Genomic DNA, 22,690 nt, shown 5'->3' on the forward strand with positions numbered 1-22,690 from the left:
TGGAGGCCTAGAAAAATGAGTAGGAGAAGAGAGATGAGGTTGGAGAGTCAGATGCTGGATGAACCAGAAATGGGAAAAACAATTTGGGCTTAGGAGGAGACAGCCTCTTCAGACTTAATAGAAGGGGTGGGGGTGATGTCTGGTAGGTGTGTGTTTCATGATTTCTATTCATGTGATTGGTTCCTCTAAATCAGCCTCAGTGTTCATCTGGATATTAATTTTTTTAAATAAATTTATTATTAAACAAATAAAAATATTTATTTCTAGTCCTTTAAATATCTGAGTTTGTACTTTTAGAGAATACAAGATAGGGATGGAAAAGAGCTCTTTTTAACTGTTGGTTTCAAACTTACCCAGAAGAAATTTATCTTCCCTGAGGCCTGAGAGATAAAATGGGCTTTTAAAGTTAGGTTGAAGTGGACTTTTGGTCATGTGATCTGGGTTCCATTTAGCACTTTAAGTAGATGCAAGCAGCTTAATCTCTTAGGGCCTCAGTTTTCCTTTATATAAAATGGGTATAATAATACTTTCATTGCATCCTAGGGCTGTGGTGAGAAAAACACTATGCAAACCTCCTATATAAATGTAAGTTACTGTTGGAATTGTCTCTTAAAAAAAAAAAAAAAAGTGTGGAGTTTCCTTCTTTCAAAACAATTTTCATCTGCCTGGAATGTTTCAGACTAGATGTATCCGGGCCAAGGGCAGGGTGTAGAATCACTGATTCAGAATTAGAAGGGACCCAACACCCTCACTTATAGATAAGGAAACTGACCCCAAAAACTTGAGTGATTTACCAAAAGCAGTAAAGATTAGAACCTAAAATCCAAGTCCACGTCTTCCGGCCTCAAACCCAACACTGTCTCTGCGGTATTGATTTGCCTTCTCAAACACTGGTGTGACCCTGGACATGCCCAACCGAAAGCCACAAGAAAGCAATTGTTAAGCGCTTGTTGCGCGCAAAGCAAAGTGCTGAGAATGAATACGCATGGAAAAGGAAGACAGCTCCAGTTCTCAGGGACTTCACCTTCTCACAGGGGAGAGAAGGCAGGGAAGGTCTCGGCTGTGAGTCAGATGTTAAAGGCCCACAATCCTTAGGGTGCCGCGGCAACTCAAAGGGTGAAGCCCTTTCTCAACGCCATTTACACGGATAAAATAAGGCCGATGTCCGACTCCCAACCACGCAACCGTTCCGGGCATTTCTGGTGGCCGGAACTTTCTTTTCGGGGCCCACACAAGATAAGCGGCTGCCAGTCCGCGCGTGCGCAGGGTGCCCCCGGATAACTGAGGGTCTGGGCGGGAAGCATCGCTGTCCCTGGAGCTCTTGGGGTCGGGGCGCTGGGCTTTCTCCGCAGGCGTCCGAGGGGAAACAGTGGGCGCTCTGACCCAGCTGGCACGTGCACCAGAGCAGCTTTCCGGTCAGAAGTCGTCCCTCCCGATGCTGCCGCAGCCGGAGCCCCCCCGGGGGAGGAAGAGAGCGAGTCAAGGAGATGGGGGAGTCGCGGCAGGCTGGGGCGCTGGCCGTGTGAAAAGAGAAAGGGATGGGGAAGAAGCAGAGCGATCCGCGCAGGGAGAGGTAGGAAGGAAGGAGTTGCTCTCAGTAAATGCCATCCACCTTCTTACTTACAGCTGGAGCCTTCAGCCTCCCGGCTCCGCCCCCTGTTTTGCATGCAGCCTCCTGATAGGCCGCGCGACGTGCCTCGGCTCCTCCTCACCCCCGCCACCGAACCCGGGCAGCGAAGAGAAGCCGCCGGCTGGGCTGCCCGGCGGGCGGGAGGGATCTGCGGCGCCCGCCACGGGGCTGACGCCGGACTGAGCCGGTGGCTGCGCGCGGACCGGGCGCGAGTGGCGCTGGCAACGGCCGTGGGGCTCCGGGAGGCCCTCGGAGCTGCGCCGCGCACGGACTCCGCGCCTCTCGTTCTCCCGCTCTCCCCCCGCCCTGCATCCTCCCTCCCTCCTCCTCCCGCCGTCCCCGCCCCCCAGCCCCTTTGTGCCGCCGCGGCTGCAGAAGACTCCGGAGCCGCCCGGGAGCTCCCTGGCCCGGCCCAGTCCGATCGGGCCGGGGGAGACGGAGGCAGCGCCTGAGAGCCTGGCGCGTCCGCCCCGTCCGGGGGGCCGATGGCAAGGGGCCGCGGCGCTGGCTGGGGCGCCGCCGCCCGTCCCTCTGGAGGCCCCGCCCGCCTGCGCCGCATTGTCCCGGGCCCGGAGCCCCGGGCCCTGAGCTAGGAGGTACGCCGCAGCCCCCGTCCGCCCCGGACGGGCCCATGAGGAGGGCCGGAGGCATGGAGGACTACTCCGGGGAGGACGAGGAGTCCTGGTACGACCAGCAGGACCTGGAGCACGGTAAGGGGGCGGAGAGCCCTGCCCGGCAGATCGCGGCGGCTGGGGGCGGGAGTGATGGGACGGGGCGCGCTGCGCTCCCGGGGCCATGCTTGTGGCCGGGCCGCCTGGGGTTCGCTGCCGGTGGGTACCTTGATCTGACAGCCAGCTGGGGACCGGTGGGAGTCCTGGCTTCCTCCTCCTTCGCCCCCTCCTTCTCTCCCCCTTCTTCCTCCTCTTTCCCTCCCTCCCTTACCCCCCCCCCCCGGAGAAGTGGTGTCCGGGACTGGAGCATCCCCTTGTCCAGCTACCACCAGCAGCACCTACATAAACGCACCCCAACCTCAGGGAGGACCGACCTGCCAAAGTACCTCTTTAGTACTTGAGAGAGTCAGAAAACAAAGAGGGGGTGGCCCAGAAAACTTGAGGGAGGGGAGCACCTTTTGTAACATTTTGTGGAAGGGGAGGGTGATGCTTAGCTGCCCCTAGCGGAACCTGCAGCCCTCCCTGTCAGTCCGCTTGGGAAAACCTCGCTCAGGAAAGTTCCCCCCAACTTAAGGGGGATGGAACAGACCCCCTTTCAGGACTCTGGGCTAGTCAGCAGTGTGTAGTGAGGAGGCGTTCAACTTGAAAAATGGGTAGAGGGTGAAGGGGGCTGTCTGGGGCTGCGAAAATAGAGCAGGAACTTGGAGAGACAAGTGGGACCCCAGAGGAACAGCCGAAGAAAGTGGGAGGCAGGCTTTTCTGTACGGAGGGGAGCAAGGATGGGTCAGCCTCCGTGGCTGGGTGAAGGGGGATGGTGGTGAGGTGGCTGAAGTGACATCACTGCTGATTCAGGAGGAGGGAGGGGGTGTTTCCAGCAGGAAAGGAAAAAAGCTAAGAGAGGGCCAGCGCTTGGTCTGTGCAGCTGGAGTCAGTCTTGGGCCCACAATGCTAGTCTCTTGGTCAGAGTCTGGATGCACGGGTGTGATTCACGATCTTGCTCCTCGGATATGGATTCTACACAGATCTTGCCTCTGAGCGGTTTCCTCCTCCCCAGCATCTCATCTCACACTCATTTTCTCTAGCTGATCATAGACTCATAAGGTTACCTCCTTGTTCTCAGAAAGACCCCAGTTAACAAAGTTCAGACCTGGAAGCAAGGACTGCTGAGATGTGGTCCTCCAGGTGTCAGTCTCCCTCCCCATTGGCAAAGGGTATGATAAGAGGCTCTATTACTTTTGATCTCTGCTGGTAAGAGGTCAGAGAACTACAAAAACGTCTAGGGTCAGGTTTTTTCCCCCTCTTCCACCAAATTTCAAATATAAGGCATCTGGGGAGGAAAAAAAAACAACTGATGATATTACTGCTGCCTTCATTTTCACTCATATACCCTTAATGAAAGCTTTGGCACCCTGCCTCTTCCAGATGAGGGAGGGAGCTGGAGAAATGGAATGAGATTTAATACTCTGGAAAACTGGCAAAAGTGGGACTGCTTGTACTCTCAGCCCAGCTGTGCCGGATGTTTCTAACGTGTTCCAGGAACATGAGTGGGAGGTGGATCTAAAGAGACTATATGTAAAACCATAGAAATGTAGAGGTCACTTAGTCTAGATCCTCTATTTTACAGGTAAAAAAACTGAGTTCAAAAAAAGATTAAGTCTTTTGCTGAAGGTCCCAGAGAACTCTTATTTTGTTAGGGCTGGGAAGGTTAGACCTGTTAAATTACTTAAAAGAAAATAATCCCTGTACCCCCATCCTTACGCACATCCAGATAAAGACCAAGTAATCCAATGTTCTTTACTGAATTATAGGGTTGGAACAAGAAAGGATCATCTAAGGTTAATCCACTTATTTTATAGAAGAGGAAATTGAGGCCATAGAGGTGATGGGAATTATCCATGGTGACAATAAATGGCAGAACTAGCACTCAAACCTGGCCAGGGATTTATTGAGGGATTTGAGGGAGATTGACTTTCCGTTTTATATACCAACGGTATTTTGATTCTCCTTTGTTGCTTCCTTTATTTAATCTAGTTAGGTGGTCCAGTAGAGAAAGTACTATACCTGGAGTCAGGTATTCAAATCTGGCTTCAGACACCAGCTATGTGATCCTGGCCAAGTCTCTTAACCCCATTTGCTTTAGTTTCCTCAACTAATGTTAATATCAGTGAGAATGAAATGAGATAATATTCCCAAAATGCTTAGCAACAGTGTCTGGCACATAATAGATCTATATATATTTATTCCCTCAATAACTCAGAGAGTTTTTTAAGAGCATTAAATGATATAATACATGCAAAGTAGTTTTAACCTCAAAGTGCTATAAAAGGTCTCCCAAAAGTCTTGGTGCTATTTCAATTTATTTAAGCTTCTGGGACACCTGTGTAATTGTAAGTTATTATTATCATGTGCTATTTATTGCCATGTTGTATTATAGTCATTTCATTTGAGTCCAACCCTTTGTGACCCAGTTTGGGATTTTCTTAGCAGAGATACTAGAGTGATTTGCCATTTTCTTCTCCCAGCTCATTTTATAGAGAAGGAAACTGAAGGAAACCGGGTTAAGTGACCTATCCAGGGTCACATCTAGAAAATGACAGAGGTTAGATATGAACTCAAATCTTATTGATTCCAAGCCAGTGCCCTTCCACTGAGCCATCTTGCTGTCCATTTGTTACTTTAGCTACTGCCAAATTGTCTTGTATTTTATTTAAATTTTGTATATATTTTACATTTTTATTTCTCATGAAGTATAATAATAATATAGCCCTTTAAAAGTTCATTAAGCTTTTCACATATGTTATCTCATTTGAACCCTCAAAACAGCTCCTTGGGTAAGGTACTATTATCCTTTTTACATTTTACAGATGAGGAAACTGAGGCTGACAGAGTCACACAACATCTGAGTTGGGATATCTAACTCAGACCTTCCCAACTCTAACATTCTATCCATTGAACTACTGCAGGGACTTTTGTTTCTTTCTATGTCCAGTGCCTAGCATATGATGGGCATTTAATAAATGTTTATTCATTGCTGCAAACTCAAGATGACTGCAAAAGAAAACACAATGGGGGAAAAAACAATAAGAAAAATAAAGTTAAAAAAAAAAAGTATGCTTCGACCTACATTCAGACTCCATCAGTTTCTCTGGAGGTGCATAGCATTCTTTATCATAAATCCAGGGCATTTTAAAAAAAGGAAATCAACCAATTTAGATCTTATTTTTCCTTTAAAAAATTTTTTTATTGATGCCTTTTTTCCACTCCTATTCATGTTGAACCCTGTAACAAAGAACAACAGTTAAGTAAAATTTAACAAAAAGACATCTGATTTCATATGCAGCTTTCTAATACCTGTGCTCCTCTACCTCTGTACCAACGGGAGAGAAGCACATTTTGTTATCACTTCCCATAGACCAAAATTGATTATTATGTTCATCAGAGCCCAACAGTCTTTTTGTACTGTTTTCATTTATACTATTTTAATCATGACATGAAAGTAAAATACTTATTTTATTTTTAAACAGTATTTTATTTTTTTCCAATTACATATAAAGACAATTTTGAGTTTCACATTTTCTTCCCTTCCTTCCCTAAGATTAGCAAATTGATATAGATTATGCATATATGTGCAATCATGTAAAGCATAATTCCATATTAATCAAAATTTTTGTTTTTTAAAAGGCATTTAAAAAATTAAACCCTAACCCTAAATGCCTAAGATCCAAATAAACTCTAAGGACTTTCCAACTCTAAAAGTCTATATATGACTCTGAAATTCCTTGCACTGTTTATGCAGCGCATAAGTGCACTTTTATATTACCCCTTTATATTACTCTTTATATTACCCCTGTTACTTCCATCTCTAATCCCAAATGGATCCAAATCAGCTATCTAACACTAAGCAATAATACAGACGATATCCTTTTAGCAGCCAAAGAATCGAAGAGATAAAGGAAATTCAAACTGGATGATAGTATCCAGTGAATGGTCCATGATCATGGAATACTAGTCCTCAGGATCCAGATCTCTTTTACTAATGATAATAACAGGTCTATTGATTGGTAATTCTTAGCCCCTTAGAGCAGAAGATAGAAAAAGTGAAGAATGGAAAGAGTCCTTTCCATTTTATTATTTTTCCATTCCTTTATGGGAAAAGTCCCATAAATCAGACTATTGGAAATGGAATTATTTCTACCCTAAATGTTGTATTGTCGAAAATTACTTATCTAAGGAAAAAAATTCGAATGCTGCCTGATTATAATGGCCAAGCTTGGCCATGGAAGAAATTAGAGGAAATATACCTCCCACTCTTCATTTCAGAGATGGAAGGGGATATCGAGGTAAATTATATTTATTAGTTGATATCTTTGTTGGTTTTACTAAATCTGTGTTTTTTACAGATCTGTTACAGCAGCATGGCCCACTGAGTAGGGAAAGACAGTTAGAAATGAATGGTGTAAAAACATTTTTTTAAATCAACAAAACTTTTTGATGACCTTTTCACCTCCTCCCCATCCACAGTTTTGCTGTCACCCCATTGTTTATTGTCCTGACCAAATAGATTATTAAGCTAAATTCTATCACCTATATGACTTTGAGGCAGGTCCCTGTTCTTATTGGTGAGGGTGAAGGGGGAATGATCCATGCTGTGTCCCCTCTGCTGCCTCAAGCACCTGTAAAAATAGAAAAAGCTATTAATTATTAAACATCAGACACTCTTTACCCTTCCTCCTGACCAAGCATGGAAAGAGCTGTAGGGACCACTTTCATTCTCAGTAAAAGGTGGCTGCTGAGTCATGAAATGACAAGGACTTGTACCAGTGCCATGACTCTTCTCTTCCAGCCTTTGACTTTGAGGTTATAGAGGCAAAGGATAAATTAACCTTAATATAAAAAAGGGATCTTAGTGTTCTGCCCCTCTTAGTATCTCAGAGGTGACCCTGGCTCAACCCAAGTGGGTGGTCATTTTTCAGGTCCTTAGGTGAGACTTCTAATCCCCTTACATGAGCAGTATCCCATGCTTCCTTATGTTTGAGTCTCCCTGGTTCTCGGCCTCCTTCATTTTTTTCCTTTCTGATTCTTTTTTGGAGGTAGATCAACTTTCTAGGAGACAATATGGTACAGTCCAAAGAACTCTGGCAGTGGAAAAGACCTTGATTCTAATTTTGTTTCAGGTATTCACTAGATGTATGACACTCAGCAAATCATTTAACCAGAGTTTCAATCAGTCAATCATCATTTATTAAGAGCCTATTAGGTGTCAGGAACTGTGCTGGAGACAAAGAAAGACGAAAAATTTTAAGTCCTGCTCTTAAGGAACTTACACTATAATTATTTACAATATGTAAATATTGTACAAAATATGAATAAATATATTTAGAATATGTAAATAATTAGAGACATGCAAGGTATATACAGAGAATATGAAGATAATCAGAAAGCCTGTTTATTGTTCAGTCAAGACTCCATTTGCAGTTTTCTTGGCCAAGATACCCTAGCAGTTTGCTATTTTCTTTTCTAGATCATTTTACAGATGAGGAAAAAGAGGCAAAGAGGTTGTGAGATGCCCAGTATCACACAGCTAGCAAATATCTGAGGCCAGATTTGAATTCAGGAAAATGTGTCTTCCTGATTCCAAGTGTAAGAGTTCTATCCACTATGTCACCTCACTGCCCTGAAAACCTGTTTCCTCACCTATAAAAAGGAGATGATATAACCTCATAGCTCAAACTAGATTAGGGATGGTAAGCATTTTGCAAACCTTTAGAGCACTATATAAATGTGAGCTAATATTATTTCTCTCTGCTCTTGTCAGCCCTGGGATAAAGTCTGTCTCTTCAGGTTCAAGCTTTCTATTCTTAGCCTGTCAGGGTCATCATGTTAATGAGGTGTCTCCTCCGAGGACCACTTCCTGGGCTCCATGGACACACATTTCTTCTGCTGACTCTCTTCTGAACATGATCAGCCGGAAAAGAGTAGAATTATATTGCTTGATAATATATGCCCTTAGCTCAGTCACACAGTAAGTAGTTCATGAAATATCACTACATGGACTCATGGCTTAAATTAGCTTGACACAGTTTAATTCGTTAATCAGGTTCTTAAGAGACTACTTTTTTTTTCTTTTGTTTTGTTTTGCTTTCCTCCAGATTAGCCTCAGCTCTTGGGTTTCTCTGCCCTTTCTACTGAGTCCATCTCAGAATCACATATTGTATTCCCTCTGCAACTCCCTTACCCTAATTCAGTGATTTTTTTGGTCCCCAAGAGTGTTTTCAGAAAGCTTAAGTAAATTTCTTCTTGATCTGAAACCTTTTACTCAATTTGTTGCTAGGCAGTCTACTATCACTTTCTCGGTCTCTCTCTCCTCTCTCTCTCTCTCTCTCTCTCTCTCTCTCTTTCTCTCTCTCTCTCTCTCTTTTTGCTAAGGCAGTTGTAGTTAAGTGACTTGCCTAGGGTCACACAGCCTGTCTGAGGCCAGATTTGAACTCTGGTGCTCCATCCACTGCACCACCTAGCTGCCCCCATCACTTTCTTTAAGCTAGTATTCTTCCTCTCTAGCTTTCAAACATTTTCTTTAATAACAATGATAAAAAAAGGTTTATGGATGCTTTTTGTTTTTATATCAATTTAGTGTCTACATATCCAGACCAAGCTCAACAGGCAACTGAACAATTGAACCCTCTCCTGTAATAAGGGAAAAACAATTAAAAGGAAACAACCTAGTCAATCCATCCCCTAACAAAAATAAATGGCTACTGCTTCAGTATTATATTAATGCTAGTAATAATAGTAGTAGCAGCAGCAATAGAATTAGTAGTAATAGTGGCAATAGCCATACTAATAGTATTGGAAAGGATCCTATTTACAGCTCTTTACCTGTAAAACAGAAATGTAAAAGAATCCCTAATTGATAGACAATTAAAGGATATGAACAGGCAATTTTCAGATATAGAAGAAATTAAAGATATCTATAGTCATATGAAAAAATGCTCTAAACAACTATTTATGAGAGAAATTCAAATTAGAGAAACAACTCTGGGAATAACCTCACCCTTATCAGATTGGCTAAGATGGCAAGAAAAGAAAATAATAAATATTGAAGGGGATGTGGGGAAACTGGAACACTAATGCAGTGTTAGTAGAGTTAAGAACTGATCCAACTCTTCTAGAGATTTGGAACTATGCCCAAAGGGCTATAAAACTGACTACCCCTTGATCCAGCAATATCACTACTGGCTCTATATCCCAAAGAGATCATAAAAAGGGGAAATGGACCCATATGTACAAAAATATTTGTAGTAGCTCTTTTTGTGGTGGCAAGGTTTGGAAATTGAGGGGAATGGCTGAACAAGTTGTGATACGTGGATGCAATGGAATACTATTGTTCTATAAGAAAAGATGATCAGGCTCATTTCAGAAAAGCCTGGAAAGACATGAACTGATGCTGGGTGACACATAGAAGATTCAAGATTCACAATATATATACAGAAAGACCCAGTATTTAAAAGAGCCCATCACACTCATCATCCTCCCCTTTGTAGGACAACTGGACGTATCTTTCAGGTTCTGTACTTTCTGAGCAGCTCACCAGGTTCGTATCTTCTGGCCAGCTGGAGCATTGCTTGGGCCAGCTATCAGCCAATCAACAGGCATTTATTGTTGTTTGTTCTTCATGAGGAGGACCATGACATCAGAGAGGTGACGCCGTGACATGCAAGTGAATTGGATTTAAGTGAGGGAGGGCCGTGCAAAGGCCTGCCTCACTTTTCCCTCCAGAGCCATCTGGGTCCATTGGCCTGATCTCTAGATCAGGAAGACTAGAAATGGCCCTAGATGCAATGGGAGACCTTGGCTTTTTTAAGTTAAGGTCAAAACAACAAATGAAACAATTCCTGCTCCCAAGGAAGGCAACAGGAACATAACTATAGCCAGGATAAATTTGGCTAGTCAAATTTGAACTAACTAGGTGGTTCAATGATTAAAGCGCTGGGCCTAGAATCAGGAAGATCTAAATTCAAATCCAGCTTCAGACACTTACTAGTTGTATGATTCCTAGGCAAATCATTTAACCTTTGTTTATCCACTGGAGAAGAAAATGATAGCCCACTCCAGTCTCTTTGCTAAGAAAATTCAATGTGGAATTATGAAGAGTTGGACACAGCTAAACAATTACACAATTTAAATACAAGATAATGAGAGGGAGAGAGAATCAAATCAGAAAAGTCTTCATATAAAAGATGGTGCTTGGGTTGTGTCAAAGGAAAAAAAGTATTTGTGAAGGGAGTACATATCAAGGCAATCTGTGGGACAACTTGTGTGGAGATGAGAGATGGAATATTGTATGAGAAAAAGAGGGATCAATTTGGTGAGAGTAGAGTTTAGGTGGGAAAGTTATATACAACAAAGCTGAAAAGATTGATTGGCGCTAAGCTGAGAAAGGAGCTTTAAAAACTAAACAAAGGAGTTTTTATTTTATTCTAGAAGCTATTAATAGAATGCTACTTGAGCTCATTGAGTAGGGGAGTGGCCTGGTCAGATCATGTTTAAGGAAAACAGCTTTATAGCTGCTACAGGATAATCTAGTAGTGGTGATTTCTTCAAGAAGTTCTCCCAATGGTTGGCTATTGATAGCCAGCCATGAAATTCTAGAACTCTTAATCCACAAGGTTATTGCCAAGGTATTGAAGTAGAGAGGGTGTCAGGCCTGGAGTCAGGAAGACTTATTTTTCTGAGTTCAAATCTGGCCTCAGATACTAGCTGTGTGACCCTGGGCACATCATTTAATCCTCTTTGCCTCAGTTTCCTCATCTGTAAAATGAGCTGGAATACCTCTGTCACAAAAGGGGTCATGAAGACTCAGACATGACTGAAAAGATTGATTTCTCAAGATCATTAGTGATGGCCTCTGCACAGGGAAGAAAACAGCAAGGCAGGAAAAACTTGCTAGGGACTCCTTTCTGAGAGGATTTACTAAGAAAAAACCTGCACCAGCTCCTGTGCTTGTAGTCATCATTGCCTCAGATTACAGAGGGGAAGAAGGAGAGAAGTCCATTCTTCCCTTTGATGAAAAAAAAAAGTCCAAATTAAGATCCAAATTTTTTTTTTAAATGACTGAGCCATATCAGATATCAAGGGGGTTGAAGTGGCTTCTGAGACCAGATAGCCAATAATCTTCAGGAGCAAGGTTTTAGTTTTAACCACACTCATAACCTACATAGGATGACCATCCCCCTGCCTGCAATTTAACTTATTCATATTCATATTCATTATCACCATCCCAAGTTCTAAAAGTAGTCCAGGAGCATAGTTGTATGTGACTTAAAGATGAAGAAGGAATGCATTCCAAGCAAGGGGAGCAGCCAGGGCAAGGGAATGGAGATGAGAAAAATAATATTGTGTGTGGAAGCTGATTTGACTGAATGGCAGAGTACAAAAGGTTGAATAATACTCAATAAGACTGGAAAAGTTGAGTAGGTTAAAGTTCTGAAAACTAAGCCAGGGTAGTTTATATTTGATTCTAGAAACAATAGGAAACCACTGAAATTTTATCAATCAAAGGAAAATAATATGGTCAGATTTGTGCTTAAGGAAAATCACTTTGTAGTTTCTAGTAGTTAATAATCCTTATTAATTACTGGAATTGTAAATCTTTTTGCTATTAGGTAGCTCTCAGCAGCTATCCAAGTTTATTAGTTACTATTTATTTAATAAATTGGGCAAAACCTCTTTTTCCCATTATATTTATCAAAACTCTCCATCTCGGGGGCAGCTAAATGGTGCAGTAGATAGAGGAACTGGCCCTGGAGTCAGGAGAAACTGAGTTCAACTGTGGCCTCAGAAATTTGACACTAGCTGCATGACCCCCAGGCAAGTCACTTAGCCCTGATTACCTTGCTAAAAAGAAAAAATAAAATAATATTCCATCTTCTAGGTTTAAGTATATATAAATATTATATTTTGTATATTATATATTATATTTGATATTATATAATTACATTTTATAAATATGTTATAGATGTACAGCTTACTTACAAAGTAACAAATAATAGCACAGTTATATATAATTATTTATATTTTTAACAATGAGAAAAATCCCAGCCAGTCATCTTTAACCATCAGTTCTACCCTTGTCTTCTCACTTTTGAAACACAGTCCTACTATTCAGCTTCTCAAGATACCAATTAAAGTCTCTCCTCAAGAATTCTCTTTATTTATAATGCTGAATGTCCCAAAAAGTCTTAGTATAGTTTTAGGCTTTAATAGCTTGGGATACCCTGTATGAATGTTTCACATGTTCCTCTCAGGAAATAAATTCTTTCTTTCTATACTGTTTCTGGCCATGACAAGAAAATGGTATCTTCATAGCATTTCTTTACAATTTCTTTACAAATTATTAAAACTTGATCCCCACTGACTTCTCAGGAAATAGTAGTTAAATTCTCATTGCTCCATGTTCCAAAGCCTCTAAGTTTTTTATAGCATCTGAAGAAGAGGCTGATATTAAAACTGATTTTATACTTAGATGCAGCTTCCCAGCTGCACATGTCTTAGCAGCACGGAAGCAGGGTGACTATCCAGCTCCATGAGAAGTGACTCTTTCTGATAAAGTTCCTTGTTCTATAATATCAAGTGAATGACTGGTACTTCATTGATCTGGAATAGCCCAGACTGATCTCCTCACTAGTTAACCCGACACATTCACGTTTATAATCAGTTCTGTGTGCCATATTTTGAGTAGGATTTAGATTAAACTAGAGGATAACCAAAGGGTGGTAAGGGACTTCAGAGTTATACTGTGTGAGAATTAGTTGAAGTTGGGAATGTTTGGAGATGGTAACTGTCATGAATTTGTGGGATTAGATCTATATAAATCATGTAGAAGAGGAATTAGGCTTATTCTCTTTGACCCCAAAGGATAGAACTGAGAAAAAATAGATACTATTCCCCTCCACCCCAATTTGAGCTTAATATATGGGGGAAACTTCTAAATCATTGGAGTTGCCCACAGTTAAAATGGGCTTCCCCTTAAGGTAGGGACTACCATTGTCAAAGTATGTTGAAGTGTTTATTTGGGATATGAATTATACTGAATGGCCTTTGAAGTCCCCAACTCTGTGATTCTCTAAGTATTTGTCCAATAACATTGAGGACTCCCTCTGGTTCTTTTAATATTTCATTGTACTTTGTTTCTTGTTCTTGGCTACTATGGAAAGTTCTACTACAACACATTCTGTATTTCCCTTTCTTTTTATAACATTGACCTCCTTGAGATATATGCCAGACAAATGAATCTCTGGCACATTGGGTATGGTTATTCTAATCACTTGTCTTCTAGTTCTCTTCACTCCTTCACTCTTATCTATGTGAGCAGCCCCTCTCCTGATGCTCACACAGATCCTTCATATTTTCTTGTCCCCACTTGTCATATACAGGTAATCTATAATAGCCTATACTCTACTTATACCTACCAAAAATATTCCCTTTGCCTTTGGCCCTTTGGCCATCTGCAGTTTTGACTCTCAAGAAATTGTCATGTGACATTATTTCTAGCTATGGAGCATCACTAATAAATGATGGTAGATATCATAATTAAAGAGATGAAATATGGCAATACCAAGCAGTTTGGGATCATTGAAGGCATTAACCAGTTTCCAAAGTATGATCCAACTCAATTACCCGCTATTCAGTGCTGTTTGTGCTCTTTCACAAGTTATGTGACTTGTCACAGAGCTAGTAAATTGTCAGAAGTCAGATTTGAACTCAAGGTCTTGGGCCCACTCCTCTCTCCACTGTCAGAACCTTAATATTAGACAACATCTTAAGTGTCTCCATTTCTCATGACTCACTTGATTTTGGTACATAATAGACTCCCTAGTTAAAATTATGTCTATAGATGCATCTGTCTTGTATTAAATCATGTATCATATAAACATGTGAATGGATGACATGTTGGTTGAGGAGAGCCTTTAAGATTGGTTTATTCTGTGTGTATAAAAATCAATATGTTTTTCATCAAATATGCACCAAAGAATTCTTTGTACTACTCTCAGATATGTGACTGAGCATGCAATCTGCTATAGAAAAATCTTGAAACCCCGCCCTATTCCCTTCCCATATCTTAATAAATGATTTAATAGACACATAAATCATTCCTATAAAGATTTTCTAAAGAAGAGGAAGTAGACTGTAGATTGGTGCTTGTGAATTCTCTGGCACCTCTGCAAAGAGGACATGTACTTTGTTTCTTGTTCTTGGCTACTATGGAAAGTTCTACTACAATACATTCTGTATTTGCCTTTCTTTTTATAACATTGACCTCCTTGAGATACATGCCAGACAATTGAATCTCTGGCACAATGGGTATGGTTATTCTAATCACTTGTCTTCAAGTTCTCTTTGAAAATAACAATCAGGATATAGAAGTGCAAAAGGTTTCTGAGTACTCTGCAAATCTTTGTCATTCCTTTATTCTCTACTTTCTTCTCTCCTTTCCTTTCCCCTCAAGCAGATGCTACCCCTGGGCCCACATCACACCACTAATTGGCAAGAGAGCTTTGACTTCCATTTCTGACTATTCCTTAAACAATCTATTAACCCTTACCCCAGTCCCAGGTAATCAACATATTAAAGACAAATTTAGTTCAAGCAGTTGATTGACTTAGCCCACGGGGGCTCAGAACTCCTGAACTCAAACAATCTATTAGCCTTAAAGGGGGAGGGAAGATGAGATGGGACATCAACCCCTTCAGTAACTTATGGTGTATACCATCATATGCACTACTCTTATTTTCTAATGTTAGCTTTCTCCATCCTCACCTATGTCTGCATTTCCATAAAAGTCACCAAGTGTCGAGGTATATTTTGTCTTAGTTTGGAGAATCTTAGTAAACCCAAAGAATTTCTCTTTTGCAACGATGTTGATATATAAGGTAGAGTTATGTTCATGATAGTCTGCTTGCTTATGCTCATCCTGAGTGCTGCAAGGCAAGATGGTCATGTCCCAAGAGGTGACTTGGTGCCTCTGAGCTCATAATGGAATTCATTTCTCCAACTCTTTAACTTTTAATTTCACTTATACTGAAAATGCTAAGATGGATATGCTTTAGCTTCCTACATGGGATATTAGCTTTCTTGATATAACAGTCATATGTTACAATACTAACAGTTAAGGCTTGTAGTTAAAAAAGAACTCTGATTCTTAGTACCTTCTGTTCACTTTTTCACAATTCCACCACAATTTATTATGAAAGCATGGTGCAGAAAGCGGTTTTGTATTTTTAAATGGTTCTGTGAGTCTCCATAGATAAAGATGAAATCCAACAATAGCCATCATTCTCTTATGTACCCAAGGGAGATTAACTAGGCATCTGTGAGAAGAATGGTTTGGAAGGGAAAGAGATAGGAGGTGGAATGAGAAGGTTATGGCAATAGTCTAAATAGTTATAGTAATGAAGACCTGTGCTAGGTTAATAATAGCAAAAATAGAGAAGAAGAAATAGAAATGGGAACCATTGCAGAAATTGAGTTGGCAGATCTCAATTCAATGACAGGGAAAGGAATGGAGAAAGATCATTCCAAGGTTACAAACATGAATTCTGTTTTCACCCTCCTCAGACCTACACTTGGCAGCAGAGCTGGGAAAGACACTGTTAGAGCGGAACAAAGAGCTGGAGGAGTCCTTGCAGCAGATGTACTCCACCAATGAGGAACAAGTGCAGGAGATTGAAGTAAGGAGGCTGGGAGACTGGGGCTATGGGTGGTGGTAAGAAGAAAGTTTTGCCTCCTCTCTTCCATTTCTAAGGCTTCACTGACACAACCACAAAGAATCTAGACTTTTTTATCTTTTTTTCTTTCTTTCTTTCTTTTTTTTTTTGGCCAGGAGTCTGTATATCCCTCCATTCTCTCAGTATTCAGAGGGTAATTTAGAACTTATATGTCTTCATTGGAGTTTTACATCCTCCTCCTAATGTTTTCAAATCATATTCCAAAACCAAGTTTGAGAAACCATGACAAAAATTTCTTGCCTCCTTAGTCTTTCCCCCTGCTTTTTAATAGAATCACTCAGTTCTTCCCCAAAGAATCAGAAAAGACCTGAATTTAAATCCTAATTCAGCCATTTACTCATTGTATTAGTATGAACAAGTCTCTTATGAATTACTTGAGTCTTAGTATTCCCATCTGTAAAACTGGATTGAAAGTGTTCATTGTAGTACCCAGGCTCACAGGATTCTTTTGGAAAGTAAATGGGTTGATCTGTGTTACAAAGCATTTTGCAATCTTTAATAAGGCTATAAATATATAGCTTTAAATTTTATAGCTTTAAGGCTATAAAATGTGTTATTATTCCTTTATCACCACCAACCAGTACCTGACAAAGCAACTGGACACATTGCGACAAGTGAATGAGCAACACGCCAAGGTGTATGAGCAGCTGGATGTGACCGCTCAAGACCTGGAGCTGTCCAACCAGAAGCTGGTACTAGAGAGTAAGGCTGCCCAGCAGAAGATCCAGAGGTGAGGGTACCCATGGGGGAGGGAGGAAAGGATCCTGCAGCTGGAGGGGAGATGATACTTCTCATGGGGAACTATATGTGTATGATACGTGTTTATATAGAAGCCTGTGCATGTGGGTATTGGGGAGTGAACTCTTCCTCTGGATTTTGGCATCCTGGGCAGATATTGAAAGGGTGGTTTTAGAAGAATTTCCTTCTTATGACTAGATCTGGGACAATGATAAACTACTGGACCTGGAGGTCAGGAATTTGTGTTCACAGATTCTGACTCAGATACTTTCTATGTAATGCTAGACATGTCACTTAACTTGTTTTTGCCTCAAGTTTCCTCCTTCATAAAATTGAGATAATAATGGCAACTATCCCTTAGGGTTGTTGTGAAGATCAAATGAGAGTACATCTGTAAAATGTTTTGTAGCCCTGAGAGTGCTACATAAATTTTTATGTGAGGTATCCCAAAAGTCTTAGTGCAGTTTTAGGCGCTTTCTCTCTACACACACACGTGTGTGTGTATTAACATATATACACGAAAACTTTTTTAATACCCTGAACATATTTATGCAAGTAGCTGTATATATACATAGGTATATATAATACTTGGGTAAGTAGACATAATATACACATATCCATTTCAGGCCTGACCTACTGTTCCCCCCCTAACTCAGAGACAGCTGCCAACATTTACATTCCACCCTTGGTCTCTCCATCTGTAGGGAGATGTCTGGATGAGGGCCAGGGACAGAGCTGACCTCCTTCTCCACCCCCCCCTACTGTTCTTAAATAACCAGAAGTAAAAAAAAAAGACATTAAGTAGGGTACACAACTTGTTTGATTTTTTTTCTCCTCAATCTTTTAGCCTGACAGAAACCATAGAGAGTCTTCAGACCCAGGTAGAAGAGCTTCAGGGACAGGTGGAAGAGCTTAGGAGCTTGGAGCAGTTACGGGTCCGAAGAGAGAAGCGAGAGAGACGAAGGACCATCCACACCTTCCCTTGCCTTAAGGAATTATGTTCCAGCCCTCGGTATGTTGGAGGCAAAATGAGGAAGGGAGAATGGGGACAGGAACAGAATTGGGATCTGGGGAGCAGAGGGAATATCTTGGCCACTGATATCGTAAGGGTGTTAGGAACCAGAAGGATTCTCAGTATCTCAATGCAGACAGGGAAGGAATGATTTAAACCCAGACCTGGTCTGCTACAAAGAGAAAGTACAAGGTTTTAGCACTTTAACTGGGACAGTTGGTTTCCTGACAAGCCATTCCCACTGAGATAGTTAGCCCTAAGCACGTCTTCTTCCTGGCCATCTTTCCCTCCATCTTCTCCATTTTCTGTTCCTGCAACTGCCAGCTGTCCCCAGGCAATGACACTGCCCCTTCATGTACTCTGCCACATTCTAGTTAATACAATGCATTCCTTTTGCACAGTGCCTGCTTCTCTGATGGAAGGGGGAGGGAGTCACCTTCTCAGTTTCTCCTCCATTCCCAGAAATATACCATTCTTAGGGCTCTCCCTTCCCCAAGACATTACTTAATGCTTGATTGTATGTAAGGGTGATTTTCAAATAGTAATTTTCAGCTTCTCTCTCCCCTCACATCTGACTGGTCTGTCTATCCATAGACTGAAAGACCTTCTCATCTGAATAGGGAAGTATTGTATAGTTAGAAGGATCTATATTCAGAGGGTACCATGTAATATAATTGTACACAAAAGACTATCTTGGGATTCTTTATTTATTAGAGTTAGAAGGGCCTTAGAGATCACCCTGATTCACTAAACTCAATGAGTTTTTCTGTGTGCCAAAACAGATATTTAACAAGCATCTTAAATGATGTTTAATGCCTTTATTAAATGACTGTGCAAAAGTGTTGAGAATACAGAATTGAGGGGCTTACAATCTACTAGAGGTTGGAAGGGGGAAATACACAAATAAGTGTTATCTGAAGTAGATTGTGGTTGGGCCAAAGGAGAGACGCAGGTAAAATGCTTTAAGAATATTTGAAGAAGAAAAGAATACTTTGATTTGGATGGATCAGAAAAAGGCTTCATGGAGGAGGGTGACCTTTGAACTTGGCTTGAAGATTGAAGTACATCAGATTTAATACAAATTTGGTTAAATTGATACAGTCCTTGGCTTCTGGCAATTTCCAATCTAAGACAGACAGCATAGATATATAAGGAAAAAGATGTAAGATATATTAAACACAAATTACTTTGATCATCTGCATTTATTGAGATAGAAGTAAGATGCTTTTCACACAGGCTAGAAACTGGAGAGTCTATAGCCACTTACATTCTTTGCAGAATAAAGTTTTCTCTGGATGCTTTTTTAGGGGGAGAGGATTAATAACCATGATCCCAGTGACCTAGTTCCTACCTTCCCAGGTATGAGGATGCCTTCCGCTTGCATAGTTCCTCGATGGATCTGAGCCCAAAGCCCTTGGAACGGGAGAACGAACAGCTGCAGGCCATTGTGAGTTCCCTGCGTTCCCAGGTGAACCAGGAGAAGCAACGGAAGGAACGGGCGGAGCGGGAGTACACTTCTGTGATCCAGGAGTACTCGGAGCTGGAGCGGCGAGTGTGTGAGATGGAGGGCTGCAAACTCCGGGTGCAGGAGCTGGAGGCGGAGGTGCTGGAGCTGCAGCAGATGAAGCAGGTAAAGACCTATCTGCTGAGCCGGGAGGACAACCTGTCAGAGGCCTTGCTGGAACCTCTCAACAACGCCCCTGAGGCAGACGATCCTGAGCTCGGGGGGGATGGGACCGTAGGTAAGGATGGGGTCCCATCCCCAGCAGCTTCCCCGGGCCACTCGGTGCGCAAGAGCTGCAGCGACACAGCCCTCAATGCCATCATGGCCAAAGACCTGGCCAGCCGCCACATGGGCAACTACATCCTCCATGCCAACAGCGTGCGCAAGCGGGGCATGTCCATCCTGAGGGAGGTGGACGAACAGTACCACGCCCTGCTGGAGAAGTACGAGGAGCTGCTGAGCAAGTGCCGGCAGCACAAAGACGGGGTGCGACACACCGGGGTGCAGACCTCCCGCCCCATCTCCCGAGACAGCTCCTGCCGCGACTTCCGGGCCGGGGACGAGAGTCTGGGGGAAGACTGGGGAGGGGGGAAGCAGGGCGAGAAGAGCCTCATTCATCACGTGGAGGCCGTGGACAAGCGGCTGGAGCAGAGCCAGCCTGAATACAAGGCCCTCTTCAAGGAGATTTTTTCCCGGATCCAGAAGACCAAGGCAGACATAAATGCCACCAAGGTCAAGACCCACAGTAGCAAATGAGCCCTGCCTGCTTCCCCAACCCCCCATTCTTGCCCCAATCCTCCTCTTCTCCCCTCCCCCCGGGAAACAAGGTACTCCCACCTCCTTTCTCTAGCTTTCTGTAAATGGGAGCCCTTCCTGATGGGAGTTGGGTGTGATGCTGTCACCCCAAGTTGGAAGGGCTCTCAACAAGGGTTGGGAGGGGGGAGGGAGAAACCTCAAGAGGACACAGTAGTTGATGATGATTCGAGACAGCTAAGGAATAGCCCTCCCTCATCCCTGGGGTGGGGAAGGGGGAGTATGGGTACCCCTGGGAAACAAGAGGTAGGAAGACAAACTGATCCCCTTTCCCAGGAGCTCCCAGTCACACAAAGGTGGTAGCCTGATGAAGCATCCCAGAGTTTATAAGCCAGACATCCCTCTTCTCTCCCCAACCCTCTGGCTTCCAGGTCATATGGCTAGTTCTCAGACATATGGCCAACTTTCTTTTCAAAGCCATTCTGGATCTGGGAATTTTTTTTCTTCTTATGCTAGCTTCTCCCCTCAAGACTGGATGCACTTGAAGTGAGACCACCCAGAGCTGCCTTCTGCAGTCCTGGCTGGTTTCCTGGACCCATACCCAGCACCCCAGCTGGGAGTGCCACCCCCAACCCAGGTTTTTCATCACTCCATTTTAGCAGCAGCCATTTAGCCCAGGACATCTGACAGGTTGGGGACAGACAGCCCCGCTCTAGGCAGAAAAAAGCCCCCTCTGAGAGAAGAGAGGGCCTCTGCTGTCAGCCCAGACTTGGGAGCCAGGTGTCTGTGTCCCCTGGAATGTCCTGGCTACCCCTCAGGAGCCAGCCCAGCACCATGTCTGTAGCAAGTGAACTCTGGGGAGGAGGAGGAGAGACCCTCACCCAGCTGTGAAGGAGCTTAAACTCCTGTTCTTACTGTTCTCCAGCCTTCCCAGAAAATGCCTCTGACTGTGTTTGTTCTTTCAGGGGCTAGGGTTGAGGGGACTCTCACCTTGAGGGGACACCCCTCATGGCATTTGGGATCCCCTGACTAGCATTGTAGCAGAACCACTCCTTTCTCACTCATGCTTGTGGTTTCTTACCTTCCCAACCCCAGAATTCACTATCTCTGCCCCTATCTCAGGGACCACGATATCTCATTCACATACTCCATCCAGTGCCCATTCCTGGGTATATACAACCAGCATGTTACTCGAGCTTCAGCTTCTAGCCTGTCACTCCTGGGGCCAGCCTGACAGACTGCCCCCCCCCCACCCCACCCCTATACAGTATTCTCCAACCAGTGAGAAAGAGAACATAGCTTGCCTCCTGAAAAATTCCTAATTTTCATCAAGATGGCTCAGCCTCCTCTCTTATCTTCCTCTGCCACTTGATTTGGGAGTGTGGGGGGGGAAGGCTTCAACTCTTCTGGGGTTAATTCTTCCTGACTTTATAGTTCAGTCTAAATAAGGTCCAGGAATTCACAGCCCTGCTTCCAAGACACCAAATTCCGATTCTCAATCCTGTCTGCAGCCCCATAAACGTTAGCAGTCATGGAGCCTATTGGAGGAAGAGAGTTGCCTGGCTGCAATCCTGGGAGCCCCCATGCCTTATTTATTTATAAGCAGAAAAGCAATTTTCTTATGCATTCCTGAAGGCACCCAATCTATTCATGAGGCATCACTGTGATGGAAGCTCTGGTCTTTTTTATTCCCTTGGTTTTGAATCTTCATCCTGTGGGGCAGGAGAAACTCTCCGGTCATTTGTGCGTCTCTTCTGGCGGGGTAAGGGTAAAAGTGGGAAGGAAGAACTCCATCCTGTCCAGACTCCAGCACACTAGCATCCTACCAGCTTCACCTTTGAAGTGTACATGAGAGAAATATATTTACAAATGCTTTATTCTCTTCTTAAATTAAAAAAATGCATCAGTATTCTGAAAGCAGAAGTTGCCTTCAAAGATATGGATCCTGTCTGATTCTGTACCATTCACACACACATACATACAACCTTCTGTTTTATTAAAGAACTTTATAGCTCAGGGGTTCTTAATCTTTTTTGGGTCATGGTCCCCTTTGGCAGTGTGGCGAAGCCTGGACCCTTTCTTAGAATCATTATAAATATATAAAATACCAATTATATTGAAATAGATTTATCACAATTGCAAAAAAAGTTGACCAACTCTTAAGAGTTTCTGTAATATAGTTGGAAAGGGAAGGAGACAATACTAATTTCCCTGGTGGGCTGCTTCTATGTAATTCCATCCTCCAATGGAATTTCTCGTTTGCTATTTAAAAAAAGAAAAATGTTTTATTGATGCTCTGTGTTTTATGCTACAGTCACTTTCCATTAAATCTAACCATCCACTACAGACAGACTATAACCCTGCCTTATAACAAAGATAAACAGAATTAAACAAAACCAACCTTGTTTGACACTATATGTAATGTTTCACATCTATAGACTTGTGCCTTCCTCCTGAATGAAGGAAGCGTTTCATCAATCCTCTAGAACCAAGATTCAAAACATTTTTGAGAATAAGATTTCCTAATCCCTTTCATTTCTACTGGACTGGCTGATAGGCAAAAATTAAGAGGCCGATTGTATGAAGGTGCTAGTTAGA

The 22,690-nt window shown here is 42.7% G+C and overlaps 1 protein-coding gene and 1 long non-coding RNA gene across 2 annotated transcripts in view; one reads left to right on the top strand and one right to left on the bottom strand.

The window, feature by feature from the left end:
- The first annotated feature begins 1,755 nt into the window (after positions 1 to 1,755).
- CDR2L (cerebellar degeneration related protein 2 like) lies at positions 1,756 to 22,108 on the top strand. The gene is made up of 5 exons (XM_031965767.1): positions 1,756 to 2,340; positions 15,916 to 16,028; positions 16,667 to 16,815; positions 17,671 to 17,835; positions 19,195 to 22,108. Exons 1-5 carry the CDS (start codon positions 2,262 to 2,264, stop codon positions 20,093 to 20,095), a joined length of 1,407 nt encoding a protein of 468 aa, XP_031821627.1. The 5' UTR covers positions 1,756 to 2,261; the 3' UTR covers positions 20,096 to 22,108.
- LOC116423273 overlaps positions 5,412 to 22,690 on the bottom strand; it is a 43,858-nt gene continuing 26,579 nt past the window's right edge. The window contains exons 3-4 of the long non-coding RNA XR_004233814.1: positions 6,886 to 6,974; positions 5,412 to 5,580 (exon numbers count right to left, since the gene is read on the bottom strand). This is a non-coding gene — a long non-coding RNA (uncharacterized LOC116423273). The remainder of the gene's footprint in view (positions 5,581 to 6,885; positions 6,975 to 22,690) is intronic.

Source organism: Sarcophilus harrisii, chromosome 4, assembly GCF_902635505.1.
Source record: "Sarcophilus harrisii chromosome 4, mSarHar1.11, whole genome shotgun sequence".
Lineage (NCBI taxonomy): Eukaryota > Metazoa > Chordata > Mammalia > Dasyuromorphia > Dasyuridae > Sarcophilus > Sarcophilus harrisii.

Coding starts and splice junctions, on each gene's coding strand:
- CDR2L (XM_031965767.1), top strand. CDS start 2,262: ATGAGGAGGGCCGGAGGCATGGAGGACTACTCCGGGGAGGACGAGGAG. Junction 16,816..17,670: donor GCCCAGCAGAAGATCCAGAG/GTGAGGGTACCC, acceptor TCAATCTTTTAG/CCTGACAGAAACCATAGAGA. Junction 17,836..19,194: donor GAATTATGTTCCAGCCCTCG/GTATGTTGGAGG, acceptor CTACCTTCCCAG/GTATGAGGATGCCTTCCGCT.